The sequence below is a fragment of the Acomys russatus genome, chromosome 16, assembly GCF_903995435.1.
Source record: "Acomys russatus chromosome 16, mAcoRus1.1, whole genome shotgun sequence".
NCBI lineage: Eukaryota > Metazoa > Chordata > Mammalia > Rodentia > Muridae > Acomys > Acomys russatus.
In genome coordinates, this window is record NC_067152.1 from 46,582,809 (window position 1) to 46,600,835 (window position 18,027).

Below are 18,027 nucleotides of genomic sequence, written 5' to 3' on the forward strand. Positions count from 1 at the left end.
TTGGGTGCCTAGTTAGGATAAGTGTCCTGGGCTCTGTCCACCAAAGCTGATGCTCCCTGGTGCCCCCTCAGACCTTAGTTCCCCAAGTGCCCAGTTGTTTCCGTTGTATGGAGGAGGAAAACGGGGCTGAAGACGCGCCCCGCGCAAGGCCAGGAAGAACGGCTTTGCTTTCTCCCAAGCCTGCTCCTTCCCAAGCGGTCAGCATCCGTGGAGCAGGCTGGCAGGCTGCTGTCCTGCCCCTCATCTCCCACACTGGGCTGGCAGTCGAAGAGTGACAGTGCAGGGCTATGATGTCAGTGCCTGCATCTAGCTTTGCAGGGCCCTGACCACAGGGGAAAACAGAAGTTCAGAGAGGTTGACAGCCTTGCCCAAGATGTGCGTGGGTCTTGCTTCCCAACCAGGGGAAACAGTTGCCACAACCACGGAATAACCCCACGCTTAGGCACAGGCAAGATACGGTGGCTCGGATGGGTCGAAGGTCCGAAGGAGGCCTGAAGGAGAGCTGGGGCACGGCAGGAGGCAAGGTACGTGGAGTACAGTGGAGGCGTCTGCCACCAGGCAGAAGGCGGGGGGGGGGGGGGGGGGGCCGAGACAGGGAGGACGAAAGGTCCCAGTATCGAGGGCGCTGCCACTCTCTTGCCAGAATCATAAAAGGAGCCCACAGCCTTGGGAGGGGATAAATGGAAGGCAGAAAGAGGTGCCGACGGCGCGGAAGAGACTAGCGGGAAGCTCCATGTCGGGTGGGGTCTGCGTCCGAGGTGCCTATAAAACGGGTTCCGGCCCCGTTTCCCTGGTAAGTGGAGAACCGCAATGACCGCGCCGTCGAGGTGCAGCGGCCCGTGCGCCCCCTCCGGCAGCGGCAGCGGCGCGGGGTCCAGGCGGGGAGGGCAGGGGCGGCGCCAGGCAGCGGTGACGTGCGAGGGGGACGTGCAGCGGGAGGGATGAGAGCACTTAAAATCGCCCCCGGCGCGGCGCCGGGCAGGCTGAAGCGGACGCAGCGGCTGGCGGTGGCAGGTAGGCGCGGCGGGATGCTTGGCGCGGAGGGAGACAGGGACTCTCTCTTCAGTCGCCCAGGGGCTGGGCCTTGGTTCATCAGGTGTGGGATCCGGGCCTGGAGTTGTTGGTCTCCGGTCCTCCCGCCTCCTGGTTCTCCAGCCCGGGTTCTCTCCTGACTTGGAGAACCCTCTCTCCACTGCGCTCCCACCAAACGGCCTGGAGCAGCCAGTCGCGCGCTCGCATCCTGCCTTCACACAAGCCTATCTGTCCATCGGGTTACCCTCGGGGGCTGGGCTTCATCCTTGAGGCAGCCCAGCTGTCCCGGGCGACCGAACGTCCAGAGTATAAATAGCGCGGCCCAAGAGTGTTGGAGGGTGGCCGGGCGCCCCCAGAGCCTGGGCTATATTTGGTGGGAATGCCTTCTTGGAACCCTGAACCTCCCAAGGCCGTCCAGTGAGAGGCACACGTGCGCTTGAGAATGGTTCCAGGTTGGGGGAGGAACGCTCTCGGGTCTCTTTTTCCCGTTTCCTCTTCACATTCGCCTTTACTGCCACCTTAAACTCACTGACCCTCATCCAGCCACCACTACGCACCCAAACTAGGTACACGAAAAGTGGGTTTTCCTCCTGAATGGGCTCGTGTTGTCTTATCCTCATCCCGTAGGCAAACCAGAAACAGCCTCAGTTCTCTTACCTGAAAAGTGGGTTGACTAGGCGCCTGCCTGCCTGGATGCTGGTCCAGTTAAGGGAAGCCATTACCTCTGGGCAGCTGATGGTGTTTGGAATCTGGGTGACAGGCGAGTGGGCACCGGGCCGCATGTCCAGGCCAACAGAAACCCCTTCTGTGATGATCAGAGTCCGGGCAACAGGGTGGTCTGAGAGACAGTGATCCACAAGGCCCCTTTAGGACCAGGGCTCAGCAGCGTGTCCAAAGCTGGGGTAGAGTCTGTCTGGAGCAGGCTTCCTCCCAGAGCTCCCTCCCAGCTTCCTTCTACAGTCCCAAAAGCTGGCTGGGTCTAGTGGGGTCTGGGTCTGTCTGTGTTGAAAAATGAGGACAGTCTCGAACGCGTGGGGACTCCCTCGGGAGCTGGGATGGTGTGCAAACGATGGGCCTTAGCCCTCAAGGGGCACTGGTGACACCACCTCAGGGTGTGATGGCACCTTCTTGCCAAGGACTTTGTGGTGTCCACAAAGCCATGGATAACCAGTGATTTGGCTCCATGAGAGACTTGCCCCGAGTACTAGTGACCTTGCGCAGGGCTTGCTCCCCATAAAAAAAACGATATCACTGCCTGGACGCCTAAATTTGGAGGGGAAGCGCTGATGATCGTAGAGCCATCAAAAAGCGATGTGGAAGAGGCCAGTGCGTGAGACTCCACAGCGTGTTGGTTTTCCAGGATTACTCACTCCAGGGTGAGTCCTGCAGTGGACTGGCCAGGAAAGGGAGGGTGGTTGAGGGGCCAAGAGCAGGCAGCACCTTGGGGCCCCAAGCAAGACCTTTTGGATGGCGGTGCTAAGCAATTGGAGACGCCTCTGTACCAGGCCTTGGCCCACCTGGCTCTGAGCACGGGCACAGGGGCAGGTCAGGAGTGAGACCGCCCTAGTGGCCAGAGTAGGCTTCCGGCCTCAGTTCCCATGAGTGGAATGGGCCATGAGGAGCAGATGGACTCAGGAACTAAGTGAGACGCCCGCGGTCAGTATGTCAGAGACTCAGCCGCGCGCCCCAGCTCGCTTCTGCGATGGGCGGAATGAACAAGGCCGCCTCGCCAGCGGATCTGCGGGTGAATCGTAGGCCCCTCGGGGCATGTGGTGCCGCGCGCGCGGCTAGAACTGTAGAAGCTGAGGAGGACCGCCTACTCCAAGCAATACGGCGGCGACTCCTCCCTTGGCGCGGTCACGTCCCCCACGTCCCGAGGCCGCTTGGGCGGAGCTTCCGACCCTAGCCCGACCCACTGAGCCCCTCCCAGGGCTGCTAGACCTCCACCACCAGCTTTCCAGGTGGAGTGAGGCGATCCGGTCGGCCGGTGCCCTCTAGCCAAGCCCCACCCCCATCCATACTTTTGTCATCTCCAGATAGCTATACTTCCTCCTTGACAGTGATGGGAGTGGGGGGGGGCGGCTCTTCTGACTTCAGAGCCTTTCTTTGGTTTTAGCCTTAGACCCTGGCTTTAGGGAGGAAGGGACGGCAATGAGACTCCAGGGAGTCATAAGATGGCCTTGGAGAGGCGTGGCTAGTGCAATGCCCAGCCGGCCGCGGTGGGAACCTTGCTGGAAAGTGGCTCAGAGAAGGGTCTCCCACATCAGGCTTGAGCAGGTTCCCAGGGCTGCCCCATTTTGTGACAGGCAAGTGCTGACGGTTCCTCGCAAGAGGTGGGAGTCTGAGCCCAACTATGCTAGGACGACCCCTCAGGGATCTCAGGCCTGGGGTGGGTGGTGGTTGGCTATGGGCAACAGTGTTTACTCTGGCAAACGAGGCCAGTATTTCTACCCGACTGGTCCTTGCAAAGTTGATGTGAGCTGACAGGACAGCTTGCAGGGAAACAGGCATGCCCTGGAGGCTGGGCAGGCCAGCAGAGATGAGATGGAGGGCCAGGCAAGCCCATGGCTCATCCTTTGCTGCAGCACAGAGGCCTCTCCAGAAGCATCCCCTAGGGACTTTGCCGTGGCAGAACCTTTGCACACTGGTGAGCTCAGGGTTGAGGGCCCAGAGAGCAGAGCACATTGTTTGAACATGACAGGGTAAGGGAGTGGGGGAACTTGGGAGCCTTTCGGCAACCTCTTGGCCCTGCCACCATGATACACTGGGTGCTAGCCTCAGCTGGCTGCTGACTTGCTCTTTGGGGGGTCTGGGGTGTCATCCATTTGGACCACAAAGGCAGGGCCAAGGCTGGTTCCTCCTCTGATGGCAGGCACTTAACAGGCACCTGGCCTGCCTTCCTTGGACTGGTCTGTATTCCTTGGATGCATAGGGCTGTTCCAAGGGACTCCAATGGGTACCTCTGCCATAGGCAACGGCCAATGTAGTAGGTCTTCTGAGGGCCTCTCTTGACCCAGCCCCACCCCCAGATCAGTTTTCTGTGACCTGGAGGCTGGGTTATTTCTGGGCTGCTTCACAGGGAGGGTAAATGTCACTGAAAGGCCAGATAGCTAGGGTGTGCCCATGTGATACACTTTTGGAGGTGGGGTGCCTGTGGACATAGACAGGGAAGCCCTAGCGTTAGAGCACAGTTCTGCACTGTTACCCTGTAGATCTCATCCCAAAGGCCAGCCGGGAGTCTAGCCTTTCACTCTGCTGGGGTGTGTTCAGGCCTGGGGTGTAACAGTAGGCTTGAACTCCACTCCTGGTTGGGAAATTGTCTTCTCCCTGAGAAGCGTTCTCTCCTGGTCTCTGGTGACTGGGGTGGGCAGTCAGCGCCCAGGCTGGGTAAGGACAGTGTGGTGCCTTGACAGGGAGGCTCTGGTCTCCGTGCCATCACCTCCATAGCACGAAGGTGGCCCGCCCTGTGTACACCTTACACGGCAGCCACGGGACTGAGGAGTCCCAGGACATTACTCTTCTGACCTTGCTTGCCCTCCAAGACCCCAGCTCAGAGGGCACCTCATTTACAGCAGGTAATTGTGTCCCCATTTCTGTCCTCTATGGACTCTGAGCAGCCCAATGAGGGCCCAGCCTTTACAGCAAACACAGGTAGAGAAACGTGGACCGACTGGAACACCTGTTAGTACCTTGACACACGCTAGATGTATCTGATATGGCCCCGAAGCTCGAGTCTGGAAGCCTTAAGTCCTCTGTGGGGGCCTCAGGTGTCCAGGGTTAGGTCAGTGCCACTGCTGGCTCTAGGGGGACCTGAGGTGTCCAGGGTTAGGTCAGTGCTCACTGCTGGTTCTGGGGGGGACCTCAGGTGTCCAGGGTTAGGTCAGTGCCACTGCTGGTTCTGGAGGGACCTCAGGTGTCCAGGGTTAGGTCAATGCTCACTGCTGGTTCTGGGGGGACCTCAGGTGTCCAGGGTTAGGTCAGTGCTCACTGCTGGTTCTGGGAGGACCTTGGGTGTCCAGGGTTAGGTCAGTGCCACTGCTGGTTCTGGGGGGACCTCAGGTGTCCAGGGTTAGGTCAGTGCTCACTGCTGGTTCTGGGGGGACCTCAGGTGTCCAGGGTTAGGTCAGTGCTCACTGCTGGTTCTGGGGGGACCTCAGGTGTCCAGGGTTAGGTCAGTGCTCACAGGTGTCCAGGGTTAGGTCAATGCTCACTGCTGGTTGTGTGGGGACCTCGAGTGTCCAGGGTTAGGTCAATGCTCACTGCTGGTTGTGTGGGGACCTCGCGTGTCCAGGGTTAGGTCAGTGCCACTGCTGGTTCTGAGGGGACCTCGGGTGTCCAGGGTTAGGTCAGTGCTCACTGCTGGTTCTGGGGGGACCTCGGGTGTCCAGGGTTAGGTCAGTGCCACTGCTGGTTCTGGGGAAACCTGAGGTGTCCAGGGTTAAGTCAGTGCTCACTGCTGGTTCTGGGAGGACCTCAGTGTCCAGGGTTAGGTCAGTGCCACTGCTGGCTCTGGGAGGGAGGCTCAGGTGTACAGGGTTAGGTTAGTGCCACTGCTGGCTCTGGGGGGACCTGAGGTGTCCAGGATTAGGTCAGTGCTCACTGCTGGTTCTGTGGGGACCTCAGGTGTCCAGGGTTAGGTCAGTGCCACTGCTGGTTCTGGAGGGACCTCAGGTGTCCAGGATTAGGTCAATGCTCACTGCTGGTTGTGTGGGGACCTTGGGTGTCTAGGGTTAGGTTAATGCTCACTGCTGGTTCTGGGAGGACCTCGGGTGTCCAGGGTTAGGTCAGTGATCACTGCTGGTTCTGGGGGGACCTCAGGTGTCTAGGGTTAGGTCAGTGCCACTGCTGGTTCTGGGGGGATCTGAGGTGTCCAGGGTTAGGTCAGCGCTCATTGCTGGTTCTGGGGGGACCTGAGGTGTCCAGGGTTAGCTCAGTGCTCACTGCTGGTTCTGGGGGGGACCTGAGGTGTCCAGGGTTAGCTCAGTGCCCCTGCTGGTTCTGGGGGCACCTCAGGTGTCCACGGTTAGATTAGTGCTCACTGCAGGTTCTGGGGGGACCTCAGGTATCCAGGGTTAGGTCAGTGCCACTGCTGGTTCTGGGGGGGACCTCAGGTGTCCAGGGTTAGGTCAGTGCCACTACTGGTTCTGGGGGGACCTCAGGTGTCCAGTTAGATTAGTGCTCACTGCAGGTTCTGGGGGGACCTTGGGTGTCCAGGCTTAGGTCAGTGCTCACTGCAGGTTCTGGGGGGACCTCGGGTGTCCAGGGTTAGGTCAGTGCTCACTGCAGGTTCTGGGGGGACCTCGGGTGTCCAGGGTTAGGTCAGTGCCACTGCTGGTTCTGGGCATGCTCTGTTTTACTTCAAAAGGAAGCTGGATTTTATTTGATTTTCTTTTAAACATTTTAAATTTACTTTGTGAACATGGGGTAGGAGCACAGGCATGTTTGCACCTGTTAGTGTATGCCATTGCTTGTGGAGGTCACCGTCCATCATGTAGGTCATGAGGACTGAACCCAGTTGTCAGCCTCAGTGGATGGTGCCTTTACCCACTGATCCATCTTGCCTACCCTGGATTTATTTTAAAAAGTGCAACAGAAGGCCGGGCATGGTGATGCATGTCATTCATCTCTGGACTTAGTGGCAGCAGTGTTCAAAGCCACCTGTTACATGTGGAGAGCTCCGGGCAAGAGACCGTCTATGCACACGTGCGCATACACACACATACCCCACATACACACATAGCACACACACACACCCCACCTACACACACGTACACACACATGTACGCATGCACACATCCCCACATACACATATGTACACGCACATGTACACACACATACACACACACCCCACAAACACAGACATGTACATGCACATGCACACACACACACCCACATACACCACACAGAAAGAAAAGAAGGAAGGAAGGAAGGAAGGAAGGGGCAACAAACTGTGTAAACCTACAACCAGAACAAGCTGGAGCCCCAGAGCGGCCACCCTCCCGTTCTCTCCAAGACTCCTCCTCTCAAGCTCTGGGCTGGTCACCCTCTGGGCCTGGTCACCCTCATGGTTTCTTTTGGTTTCATCTCTAAATGGTATGTCCCTAAGATGTGCCCACCCCAGATTTTAAAATTCCCTTTAAAATAATCTTAGGGGCCTTTTAGACTCAGGGCTGATGGAGAAGAGGTGTCTGGCACTTGGCTCCCACTGAGCATGTCCTGACAGTGGCTTATAAAGCTTCTCTTTTGGGTGTTAGTGGGGAGAGTCTCAGGCTGGGCCAAGGCTAGGTGGTCAGCAGCAGGGTGCAGCCTTCCAGGGTTGGTGTGCACTCATTCCCAGCAAAGCCTGGCTTCCTGGGACAGTCTGGGTTAGTGCGTCTGCACCCCAGCCCCAGGACTGCTCACGGAAGGAAGCTGGCAAAGGGACAGGGTGAGCGGCCAAGGCGGGAGGCTCTCCTGGTCAGGGGTTTGTATTCCAGTGCCCGCTCGCTTACACATCACAGCTTGCCTTTCTCCCCAGAGTACTGTGTGGCAGGGCACCACTGTGGAGAGACACGAACAGGCTGGACTGAATACTCAGGGCAGAGGCCGCTCCCGCTGCAGCTCAACTCTCGATGAGATGGGACGAGGCTAACCTCTGGGATTAGGGGAATACTGATGGTGAGGTACAATACCAGACACAAGCTGGCCCTAGCTTTCGGACTTGGTCTCACACGTACTAAGCCCCTGAGATTCATAAACAGGGCAGTTAGCACTGGGTGGGTGTGGGGTGGGGCGTGGGGTGGGGCGTGGGGTGTGGGGTGTGTGAAAGACAGTAGCCAGGGGTCAGAGGATCAACTCCTGTTCCTGACTGGGATGTGAGCTGCTGCCATGGCTGACCGTTTCCCTTTAATCCCCATACCTTCCCAGAATCCATCAGGACCTTCAGCTTCTCCCATAAGCCAATGTCATGGATGGTTCCAGGCAGAGTTACAACTACAGCTAGAGTCACAGCTCTCCCCAGGGCCAGTGGGAAGCCCCCTCAGATACCACAGCCTGTTTCTTCATCTGTTTCTGTTCTGGACATGAGCCCTCCCTCCCAGCCAGCCAGAGCGGGCAAGGGTACAGCACGGGTCCTCGGGCAGCAGAGCAGGACAGGGCTAACCTATATAGACTGAGGTGGGCACTGTGCTGTGCACGCCCACCCTACAGATGACCCTATGCAGACTCAGAGGTGGACACTGTGCTGTGCACCCACCCTACAGATGACCCTATGCAGACTCAGAGGTGGGCACTGTGCTGTGCACCCACCCTACACATGACCCTATGTAGACTGAGGCAGGCACTGTGCTGTGCACGCCCACCCTACACATGACTCTATGCAGACTCAGAGGTGGGCACTGTGCTGTGCACGCTCACCCTACAGATGACTCTATGCAGACTCAGAGGTGGGCACTGTGCTGTGCACGCCCACCCTACACATGACTCTATGCAGACTCAGAGGTGGGCACTGTGCTGTGCACCCACCCTACACATGACCCTATGCAGACTCAGAGGTGGGCACTGTGCTGTGCACCCACCCTACACATGACCCTATGCAGACTCAGAGGTGGGCACTGTGCTGTGCACCCACCCTACACATGACCCTATGTAGACTCAGAGGTGGGCACTGTGCTGTGCACCCACCCTACACATGACCCTATGTAGACTGAGGCAGGCACTGTGCTGTGCACCCACCCTACACATGACCCTATGTAGACTGAGGCAGGCACTGTGCTGTGCACGCCCACCCTACACATGACTCTATGCAGACTCAGAGGTGGGCACTGTGCTGTGCACCCACCCTACACATTCTTTGAACGTGCCCCAAAGGGGCGGGGAGTATAGGTTGCTGCCAGGACTGCAGTGGGCTCAGCTTCTGCCCAGCACAAGTTCGGAAGACACCCGCTAGGCTGATTTCTTGGGTCTGCTCTTCCAGGTTGAGCCCTAAAGTCATTGTACTTTATAGCCACCCGTGTGGCAACAGGCACCTGAATGAGGGGTCCAGACAGCTTCCCAAAATACCAGTCAGTAACGGCTAGCTGGGGTGGGAGCCCTGAGACAGCATGGTGCCAGTCCTGGCACCCTCCAGGTGTCTTGTGTACTTATGTCCGCACCTGCCTCTGCTGGGCTGCGGCTGAGATGGTCACCGTGGCAACCCAAGTCAGCCCTGTTTCTCTTCTCTCAGGTGGAACCGGCCCTCTTGGCAATGGGAGGAGCTGTGGTGGACGAGGGTCCCACGGGCATCAAGGCCCCTGATGGGGGCTGGGGCTGGGCCGTCCTCTTTGGCTGTTTCATCATCACGGGTTTCTCCTACGCCTTCCCCAAAGCAGTCAGTGTCTTTTTCAAGGAGCTCATACACGAGTTTGGGATTGGCTACAGCGACACGGCCTGGATCTCCTCCATCCTGCTAGCTATGCTGTACGGCACAGGTGAGGTGGGGTGAATCCCAGGGTGGGTGACCTTGCCAGAAAGCTACCGGTTCTCTGAAGGGCAAAGTGTCTCTGTCCCTAAGCGGGCAGGTTGTGTTGACGCTCCCAGTGGGCAGGCTCCACAGGTAGTTCCTTCAAAGACGGCTGATGCCTGTTGCCCTGCTTAGGCCATGTGAGAAGCTGGGCCCTGCCCAGTGTCCATCAGTCGCCGGCACTAAGAGCCTGGCCCCCCAGCGCCCAGCACACCTGATGCTGAGGGCAGAGACAAGCTGGAGGCCTGGCCCTGTGCTCAGCTACCTTCTCCACACAGGACCACTCTGCAGCGTGTGTGTGAACCGCTTCGGCTGCCGGCCTGTCATGTTTGTGGGTGGCCTCTTTGCATCCCTGGGAATGGTGGCCGCGTCATTCTGCACAAGCATTATCCAGATCTACCTCACCACGGGGGTCATCACTGGTGAGTCTGGTGACACCTGCAGACCTCAGGGTGTCAGGAAAGATGAGCGGGCTGTGGTACTTCTGATCACCTGCCCTGAGTCTCGGGGACAAGTTGAGCACTGTTGGGCTCCTTCCCTCCCATCCACAACCGACTGGGAGAGTAGTGAGCACAGCCTTGCTGGGGTGAGTGGCCAGTACCTGAGGCTCTGTGCTTTGGGACCATCTGCAATGGAGCCTGTGTCCAGGGAAGCTGGGGTGTGGACGAACGTCTGGGAAGGCCAAGGGGTCTAAGCTGCTTTGTGTGGAAACAGGAGTCATGAAGTCTCACCTGGCCATGGGGTTTAACCTGCCCTCCTCTCTTGCAGGCTTGGGTCTGGCTCTCAACTTCCAGCCCTCCCTCATCATGCTTAACCGATACTTCAACAAGCGGCGCCCTATAGCCAACGGGCTGGCGGCAGCAGGCAGCCCAGTGTTCCTTTCCGCGCTGTCCCCATTGGGGCAGCTGCTGCAGGACCACTATGGCTGGCGGGGTGGCTTCCTCATCCTGGGGGGCCTGCTGCTCAACTGCTGCGTGTGTGCTGCACTCATGAGGCCACTAGTGGCACCCCAGGCGAGTGGAGGGACTGGGCCCGGAAAGCAGCCCCAGCGGCCATCGCAGCAGCTACTGGACTTGAGTGTCTTTCGAGACCGTGGCTTCCTCATCTATGCAGTGGCTGCCTCCATCATGGTGCTGGGGCTCTTTGTGCCGCCCGTGTTTGTGGTGAGCTATGCTAAGGATCTTGGCGTGCCTGACACAAAGGCCGCCTTCCTTCTCACCATCCTGGGCTTCATTGACATCTTCGCCAGGCCCACAGCTGGCTTCATCACGGGGCTCAAGAAGGTGCGGCCCTACTCTGTCTACCTCTTCAGCTTTGCCATGTTCTTCAATGGCTTCACTGACCTGACAGGCTCCACAGCCAGTGACTATGGCGGCCTGGTGGTCTTCTGCATCTTCTTCGGCATCTCATACGGCATGGTGGGGGCCCTGCAGTTTGAGGTGCTCATGGCTATCGTGGGCACTCAGAAGTTCTCCAGTGCCATTGGTCTCGTGCTGCTGTTAGAGGCCATGGCTGTGCTCATCGGACCCCCATCGGGAGGTGAGTGCTGCCACCAGGACAGGCCTGGACCTGACGGCTCTACCCACCCCAAGGGGCGGGACAACACAGGGGCAGCTTTCAAGGGAACGAGGCAATGCTGGTTACTTTGGTCCTCTTACCGTTTGAAGACCAGCTGAAGAAACACTCCATTGCAATTCGGAATGGTTTTGGCTGGAGAGGGCAGTCTAGCTATCCTGGCCTTGGGTCTCTTAGGCCACACACAGCCCTAGCACATCTCCTTGGAGCTTTTGGCTCCTTCTTTCTCCCAGAATAGTCCCGGGCTTTGCTAAGCTGTGCTTCTTCTAAGGGTCACAGGAGGGGTCTGTGCCTGGGAGCGGGGTTACACCCTCAGGGCCACTCCTAGCTGTTCTTTTAGACTCAGCTTTTGCTCCCACAGGTAGGATGAGGAGGAAGGGGAGGCTGGAGAGGGCTGGGTGGGTGCAGCCAGGGTACTCCCCAGACCCTCTAGCGACCTGCGGTCTTCTTTGCAGGCAAGCTGCGGGATGCAACGGGAGTTTACAAGTACGTGTTCATCCTGGCAGGGGCTGAGGTGCTCACCTCCTCCCTCGTGCTGCTGCTGGGCAACTTCTGCTGCATCGGGGGGAGGAGGCCCCAGGCCCAGGCGACACAACCTGAGGTGGTGGCCTCCGAGGAGGAGAAGCTCCACAAGCCCCCCGTGGACATGGGGGTGGACTCCAGGGAGGTGGAGCACTTCCTGAAGGCAGAACCTGAGAAAAATGGGGAGGTGGCTCACACCCCGGAAACCAGCGTGTGAGCGGCCTGGCCGGGCGGGCAGGGAGCAGGGAAGAGGTCCAGAGACTGGCAACGCTCATATTTATTTCACAAACAGGACCAGCTGAGGCGGGGCCATCTGCTCAGCTCTGGCTGCCTGGTCAGCGGGTCAGTGTTTTGCGGGGAGAGGTGGCGGGGTGGGAACCGTGTCATTCCAAAGTGGATCTGTGGTGAAGTCAAGGAAGCCCCACAGTCACCAGCCGCCCACACCAGGGAGCCAGCCTCCCCCGCACCCACCCCTGTGGCCAAGGACCTAGAAACCCACACTCAGGAGACAACACGACTTTAATTAGAGGGCAGGGCTGGGACAGGCTGGTAGGTGGGTGCTGCCTGCAGGGCCCTCCCTGGTCCTGCCATCCTACCCCACCTCAGCCCTAGTCTCCTACATTGCGGTGATCCCTGTCTGGGGGCAGAAATGGTCCTGCGTGTGGGAGGCGTGTCAGAGGGCCTGTCCCCAGGAGCTGGCCGGTCCTGGCCAGTGGGCAGTCCACCTTGACCCCACCTTTTGTTAAATAACAAACTGCTCATCTTAGAATGGTTCTGATTGTCATTAGCTCTCCTGGTCCTGCCTGCTGTGACAGGGCAGCTCAGTAGCCACAGCACTCATACAGCAGGAAGAAAAGGGGAAGGGAGCAGCAAGGGAGGGAGCCCCACCTGGAGGCTATGGGGAGCCCCAGGGGTAGGGGTGTAAGCTCTGTTCACTGTGTGTTTCCTGCCTTCTGTTTATTCGGCCCTCTGGAGGGTTGGCAAATCTCTCTATGTGGCCAGCACCTGCTGACCTGTGCAGCCCATGCTCAGCACTCGGGCACCTCACACCCACCTGCCCTGTGGCCGGCGGCGGCCTGCGTGGCTGGAAGGCCGGTCAGAGGCCGCTGGGGCCGCCTCAGTAGGTGGTACGTCGTGGGCGCTGGGGACGGCAGCGGGCACCTTGGCGGGCCGCGTGCAGCCGGAGAGATGCCATGTCCCTGCTTCTCTGCAAGGAAAAGGAGGCGAGTGCTCATATCTGGGCCCAGCTCCACGAGGGACCAAGGGCTTGCAGCTCTAGACTCTGGGGTCCCTCTCCCATCTGGTGGGCAATGCTGGCAGCAGCAGTGGTCACATGCATCCTGGGAGTCACCAGAGCAAGTGGGAAAGGCAAGGACCCGAGGCTTCAAGACGGGCCAAGCCCCAACTGTGACCTCTAGAAAATAGAGAAAAAGAAAAAAAGAAAAGTAGGGGAAGAGGGTAGCATTCTGATACAGAGGCGCAGGGCCTCAGGGGACACAGTCTGCTCTGCCCACCTCTTAGCTAGCCTAGGCCTCAACTGCTCACCCCCTTGCCCTTGCAATCCCTCCCCTGATCCCTTAGGCTGTAGCAACTATACTGATAGTCATTGGTTGAGGGTGGCTCTCGGAGGGGCAGGCCCAAGAAGAGGGCTTGTTCCTTGGACAATCTGCACTGATCAGACTCTGGCAGTGATTTTCCAACCTCCACACCCTAAACCAGCTCTTACCTCGCTAAGCTGCCCCATCCCACGTGTGCCATCCCATAATTGCACCCAGTGACATTTGAGAACATGAAGCAGCCAGGAAATGACAACATGATTAGGTTTCCTGCACACATGCAATCATGGTTAAGATGTTGGGGCCATATTTTTAGGAAGAGTTCTTATAGGGGAGAGACCCCCAGTGGCCTGCGGCCTTTATAAAGCAGAGGAGCCTCCAGACCCTCTAGTGAGCAGGTAGTCTCATCTGTATGCATTTGTGGACTGAGATATTTTCTAATTGGACAAAACAAAACAAAACAAAACACCTTCCTGCCCTCCAAGCTTAGCTGCTTAGAGCACCCAGAGTGGTGACCAACCCAAGCAGGTGATGCACAAAGCCAGGAAGGCTGAGGCGGCCTGTGGCTGCGCCTGTAGCAGCTGAACTGAGCACCACAGGAAGGCTGTATTCAGGGTCCTATGAAGACCCAGGCCTGAGTGATGATGGAGAGGATGCTCGGTCCACCCGGGCTCTAGTTCCAAGACCACATCCTCTCCCCTCTAGCACAAGCCCTTTTACAGAGGGGAGAAGTCAGCAGTGCCGTGCTCATAGGGTCCCCTGTACTTTGCCTGGCTACAACAGGAGGGATCCAGACAAGGCAAGGCGTTAGCGTAGACAGAGCTGGCACTAGTATGTCATCCAGCTCTGGTTCCCAGCCTTCCTACCTAAATGGCCCCTTAATACAGCGCCTCATGTTGTGACCCTCAATCATAAAAACCATTCTCATCGCTACTTTGTTACTAGCTTTGCCACCACAAATCCTTCGCATTTTTGGAGACAGAAATTTGACAAAGGGGTCGTGACCCACAGGTTGAGAATCACAGTCCTGCCGGGCGGTGGTGGCGCACGCCTTTAATCCCAGCACTTGGGAGGCAGAGGCAGGCGGATCACTGTGAGTTCGAGGCCAGCCGGGTCTACAAAGTGAGTCCAGGACAGCCAAGGCTACACAGAGAGACCGTCTCAAAAAACCAAAAAAAAAAAAAAAAAAAAAAAAAAGAGAATCACAGTCCTAGCTAAAGAAGGGATAGAGTGGGTCAACACATTCCCTTCTGGACCTCACCAAGTGGGCCAGAAAGCCCACGTGGAATGCTCAGGGAACAGGCAGAAAGGCTCAAGATTAACTTGGAAGAGACAACAGCAGGTTGAGGGAGGGGGCGAGGGGCAGGAACGTAGCATCACAGTGGGCGTTCCCCTTTCTAGCACGCCCACACCTGCTGCCTGCAGGGAACAAACAAGAGGATTTGGGCTGTAATTCCTACCAGCGCTTGACTGCTACAATTGAGCCTCTAAGTTCAGCTGGCCAAGCTCATCAGGATGTGGGACACAGATTAGGACTTCCCAAAAGGACAGGTTTCCCTGTCCCCCAAACGGGGTGCTGCTGTGGAAGTGGCAGGTGGAATGGGTGCCTTCTCCCAGTGCCTGCCAGGAGCAGCGAAGGCAGCGGAACACACCCACCTAAGGCACTAACACAGAGGCCTATGTAGGCTAGGTACTTGTGAGTGGAGAAGGGCACAGCATCCTACGTGAACTCACACACATACCCAAATGCATGCCACAGTCCAAGTGGGAGTCACCTTTCTGGCACCTGCTCCAACCAGCTTCCCAAGGCTCACAGGCTGAGGAGAGAGACAAGCAGGACCAGCACCCTGACAACGTGAGCCCTGGTAATTTGTAAAGCCAACGCTCAGAAGGCCGAGGCAAAAGGCCCACTCAGGACTCCAGGCCAGCCTAGGCTATAGAGATGGCCTTAATCTCAGAGCCCCCACCCATACCAAGTTAGCTTTCATGTGGCTTACACATACTGCTGAAAGAAAGACCACACAAAGGAGAGGGAAGAAAGGTAGAAGTCATTATGAATTTATTATTTACACAATTGTTAAAGTACACAAATACAGTGGTAGTACAAACGTACAGCTCAGAGACTGCTCACCAAGACACAGGTTGATACACACATCCTAACTACGCTTCCTGCGAGTGATGATGGGATTAAATACTGGGCAAGAACCGTCAGAGCCACACCCTGGAGGACTTCCAATGGACCTAATCTCAGTGCAACCCAACAGGGCCAGGCTGAACCTGGCAGTCTCAAGGCCACCCTAATACCCCTCTGGCACCACAGGTATCTACAAAGAACACTTGCCAGGCAAGGCCTGCCACTGGAGAGAAGAGGCCCAACTCTGATAAAGGATTTGCAACTAAAATCTCAAACTTGCCCGACCCTCCCAACCTCCCTCTGCACTCCCAGACACACAGTCCCACCCAGTTGAGTCTCTGCACCCTAAACTGCTTGCAGAGTAACCAGCTCAGGGTTCAGAAAGAAGCACCCACAGGCTCAAATGGCTGGTAGGCACAACAACTAACAGCCGCATTCTGGGATGCTATCACACACCCGCAGCGTGTCCCCCAACCCCGGGCCACTGCTGTGCCAGGGAACTCTGGGAAAAAGGGAGAAGCCATGGTGGCACAATTAGAGCACAAACCTCCACAGGGAGCCAGGTACCCAACATAACTCTCCACAGGCTGACAGGAAAAATAAGAGATGAACCCACACATTGTACTGCACCCATCTCTCAGATGGGGTGCTCAGGCCCTGCCGTCTCTTCATATCCGGTGCACACAGTGGAGACTATGTTGGCATCCTACGGCCAGCGGCAGGGCAGAGCAGCCTGGCCCGCAGGTGTGTCCAGCTGAAGGTCATGAAGCATGTGGCACCACCCCTTTCTGGAGGTGAAGGTTCTAGATTCAGGTCACCTGCTTCTTGGCACTTCAGGATTGACTCCCTTTGGCCACTGGTCCCTCTGGGCAAACCATGGTGTCTAAGACAGCCTGCTCCCTGGCTCTGAGCAGAGAGGCCATGACAAACACGAATGGCATCTGCATGGGAGTACTCGGTCTGTTCAGCAACTTCCCAAGTTCAAAGGCAGAGAGGCAACCAAGACCACCAAAACAGCAATCCTCTCCCTAGAAGCCAGAAACACAAGCTCAGCTTTGAACCCTGGACTCCTCGCAGCCTGTGGGGCTCTCATGGCCTCTGCATGGGAGTCCTTCAGGGTTCTGACCTCCTCCTTGCCTCCTCTGGGAAGAGCGCCATGCCACAGTGCTTTGCTGAGGACATACCTGCTGCACCCTCGCTCCATGGCAATGGTACCCTGCCTGCTCTGATGTCTGCAGGCTTATCAATTTACAGTGGGGAACGGTAAGCAAGATGCCCAAATTAGGCTGATGGGAGCCCACAAGACACATACGCACACACAACTGATGAGAATTTCCTTTCCAAAGTGAACAGCACAACACGAGGAAAACAAAACAAACAAAGCACACACCCTGACACTCACATGTGCCCCTCTCTTGCCTGCCTCCATCTTACACACAAGCTCCAAGCCAGCGCGTCTTAGGGTTCTTAAGGTCAACAGCTTTTTTGTTTAAGACCGCAAAAACAGACAAGAAAGAAACAATAAAAAGACAGATTTCTTTACATAGATTTAAGCCAGTAATTTTTAGCAAAATGATACAAAACTGTCTTAACCAAGTAGAAGACTGGTAGCTGCGGTGGGATCGTCAGGGAGCGCAGGTCCGCCACCACTGGTGGGAGCTGAGAGGCTCTTCACAGGGAGTTGGTTCTCTCTGCAATGGTCTGCCAGCCTCTGCTCTTCGTCCCAGCCCCGTGATAACTGAGCTCACATGGGGCCACGGTGGCAGCCCCTGGCGATGGCAGCTCTTGGAGCCTGTCCATTTAGTTTGTGTTTTGATTCCCCATGAGCATCGCTGGGTGAGTGGCCTGGAGAGCTCCCGGCGTTAACATTTCGGGTTTAGACCGGGGGGCGTGTCACTAGTAAAGCCATTGGTAACAGAGTAGATCAGCCATGCATTGTCTGCCCTTCACAGCAAAAAGGAGAGTTCTCATCGGTGCACGACAGACTGAAGACCACTGGAAGCCACCCGACCGGGAATCTGTCGGAGCCAAAGCACAGGACAAGGTCAGCATGAGGCCAAAGGAATAGGCCGGCCAGACGTTTCGGCGCACATAACTCAGTAGAGCCTGGGAGGGAAGGGACACACTGCCACCTGGCTTCAACCTGAGCACCCGCACCCCTGGCCGCACAGAAAGGCCTCTGTAGCCAGGACAGGTGCTGAGTAGCGCACAGGACAGAAAGATGGGGAAGAAGAAGCATGCAAGCAAGGAAACTGCAGAGCTGTGCTCCTGTAGATCCGAGTGGAGCAGTGACACTTGCTCCCAGCCTCCTTCCTAGAAAGAATTTGGGAGCTTTCAAACAGGCACATCCCTTAGGGAAGATAGAAAAACTCTTATCGTCACATTTCCAAGAGTGCGCATGTATGTTAAACAGAGCAGATCTCCCAGCAGCACAACCCCCACCGAAGCTCAAGCCCCTGATGGAAGGAACCACCAAGTACCCTGTGGCCAACAAGGAAGGAGCTCAGCGTGGACACCTAGCCATGCACTGACGACAGGGCAGCAGGAAGCTGTGCTGGATTAATACAGACAACAGCTGCATGGACAAGATGGCTGGGCAGGTACCAAGTTTGGAAAGAAACACAAAATGAGGACAGAGATAAATGAAAAAGGAAGAGGGATGACTGAAAAGGCCAGGATGGGCACAGACCACCGCGAGTCTGCATGTAGCAAGAGCTCAAGAAAGCCCG

General features: G+C 57.0%; 2 protein-coding genes across 6 annotated transcripts in view; one reads left to right on the top strand and one right to left on the bottom strand.

The window, feature by feature from the left end:
* The first annotated feature begins 343 nt into the window (after positions 1-343).
* Slc16a3 (solute carrier family 16 member 3) lies at positions 344-12,204 on the top strand. Of its 3 annotated transcripts, XM_051159249.1 has the most exons (7): positions 344-524; positions 644-793; positions 7,550-7,642; positions 9,235-9,479; positions 9,790-9,933; positions 10,280-11,050; positions 11,542-12,204. In XM_051159249.1, the coding sequence occupies exons 4-7, from the start codon at positions 9,257-9,259 to the stop codon at positions 11,823-11,825; spliced, it is 1,422 nt and encodes a 473-aa protein (XP_051015206.1). In that variant the 5' UTR covers positions 344-524; positions 644-793; positions 7,550-7,642; positions 9,235-9,256; the 3' UTR covers positions 11,826-12,204. The 3 variants fall into 3 exon arrangements, with proteins under 3 accessions (XP_051015206.1, XP_051015207.1, XP_051015208.1); XM_051159250.1 differs by lacking the exons at positions 344-524; positions 644-793 and adding an exon at positions 890-1,014; XM_051159251.1 differs by lacking the exons at positions 344-524; positions 644-793 and adding an exon at positions 4,447-4,607.
* Positions 12,205-12,662: 458 nt separating this feature from the next.
* The window catches only part of Csnk1d (casein kinase 1 delta), a 33,174-nt gene continuing 27,809 nt past the window's right edge, over positions 12,663-18,027 (bottom strand). For 2 of the 3 annotated variants that reach the window (XM_051159253.1, XM_051159254.1), the window contains one exon: positions 15,710-17,316. In XM_051159253.1, the coding sequence (XP_051015210.1) occupies positions 17,266-17,316 (51 nt within the window). In that variant the 3' untranslated portion in view covers positions 15,710-17,265. Of the gene's footprint in view, positions 12,816-15,709; positions 17,317-18,027 lie in introns of those variants that run through there. The other variant, XM_051159252.1, reaches the window with a different exon arrangement.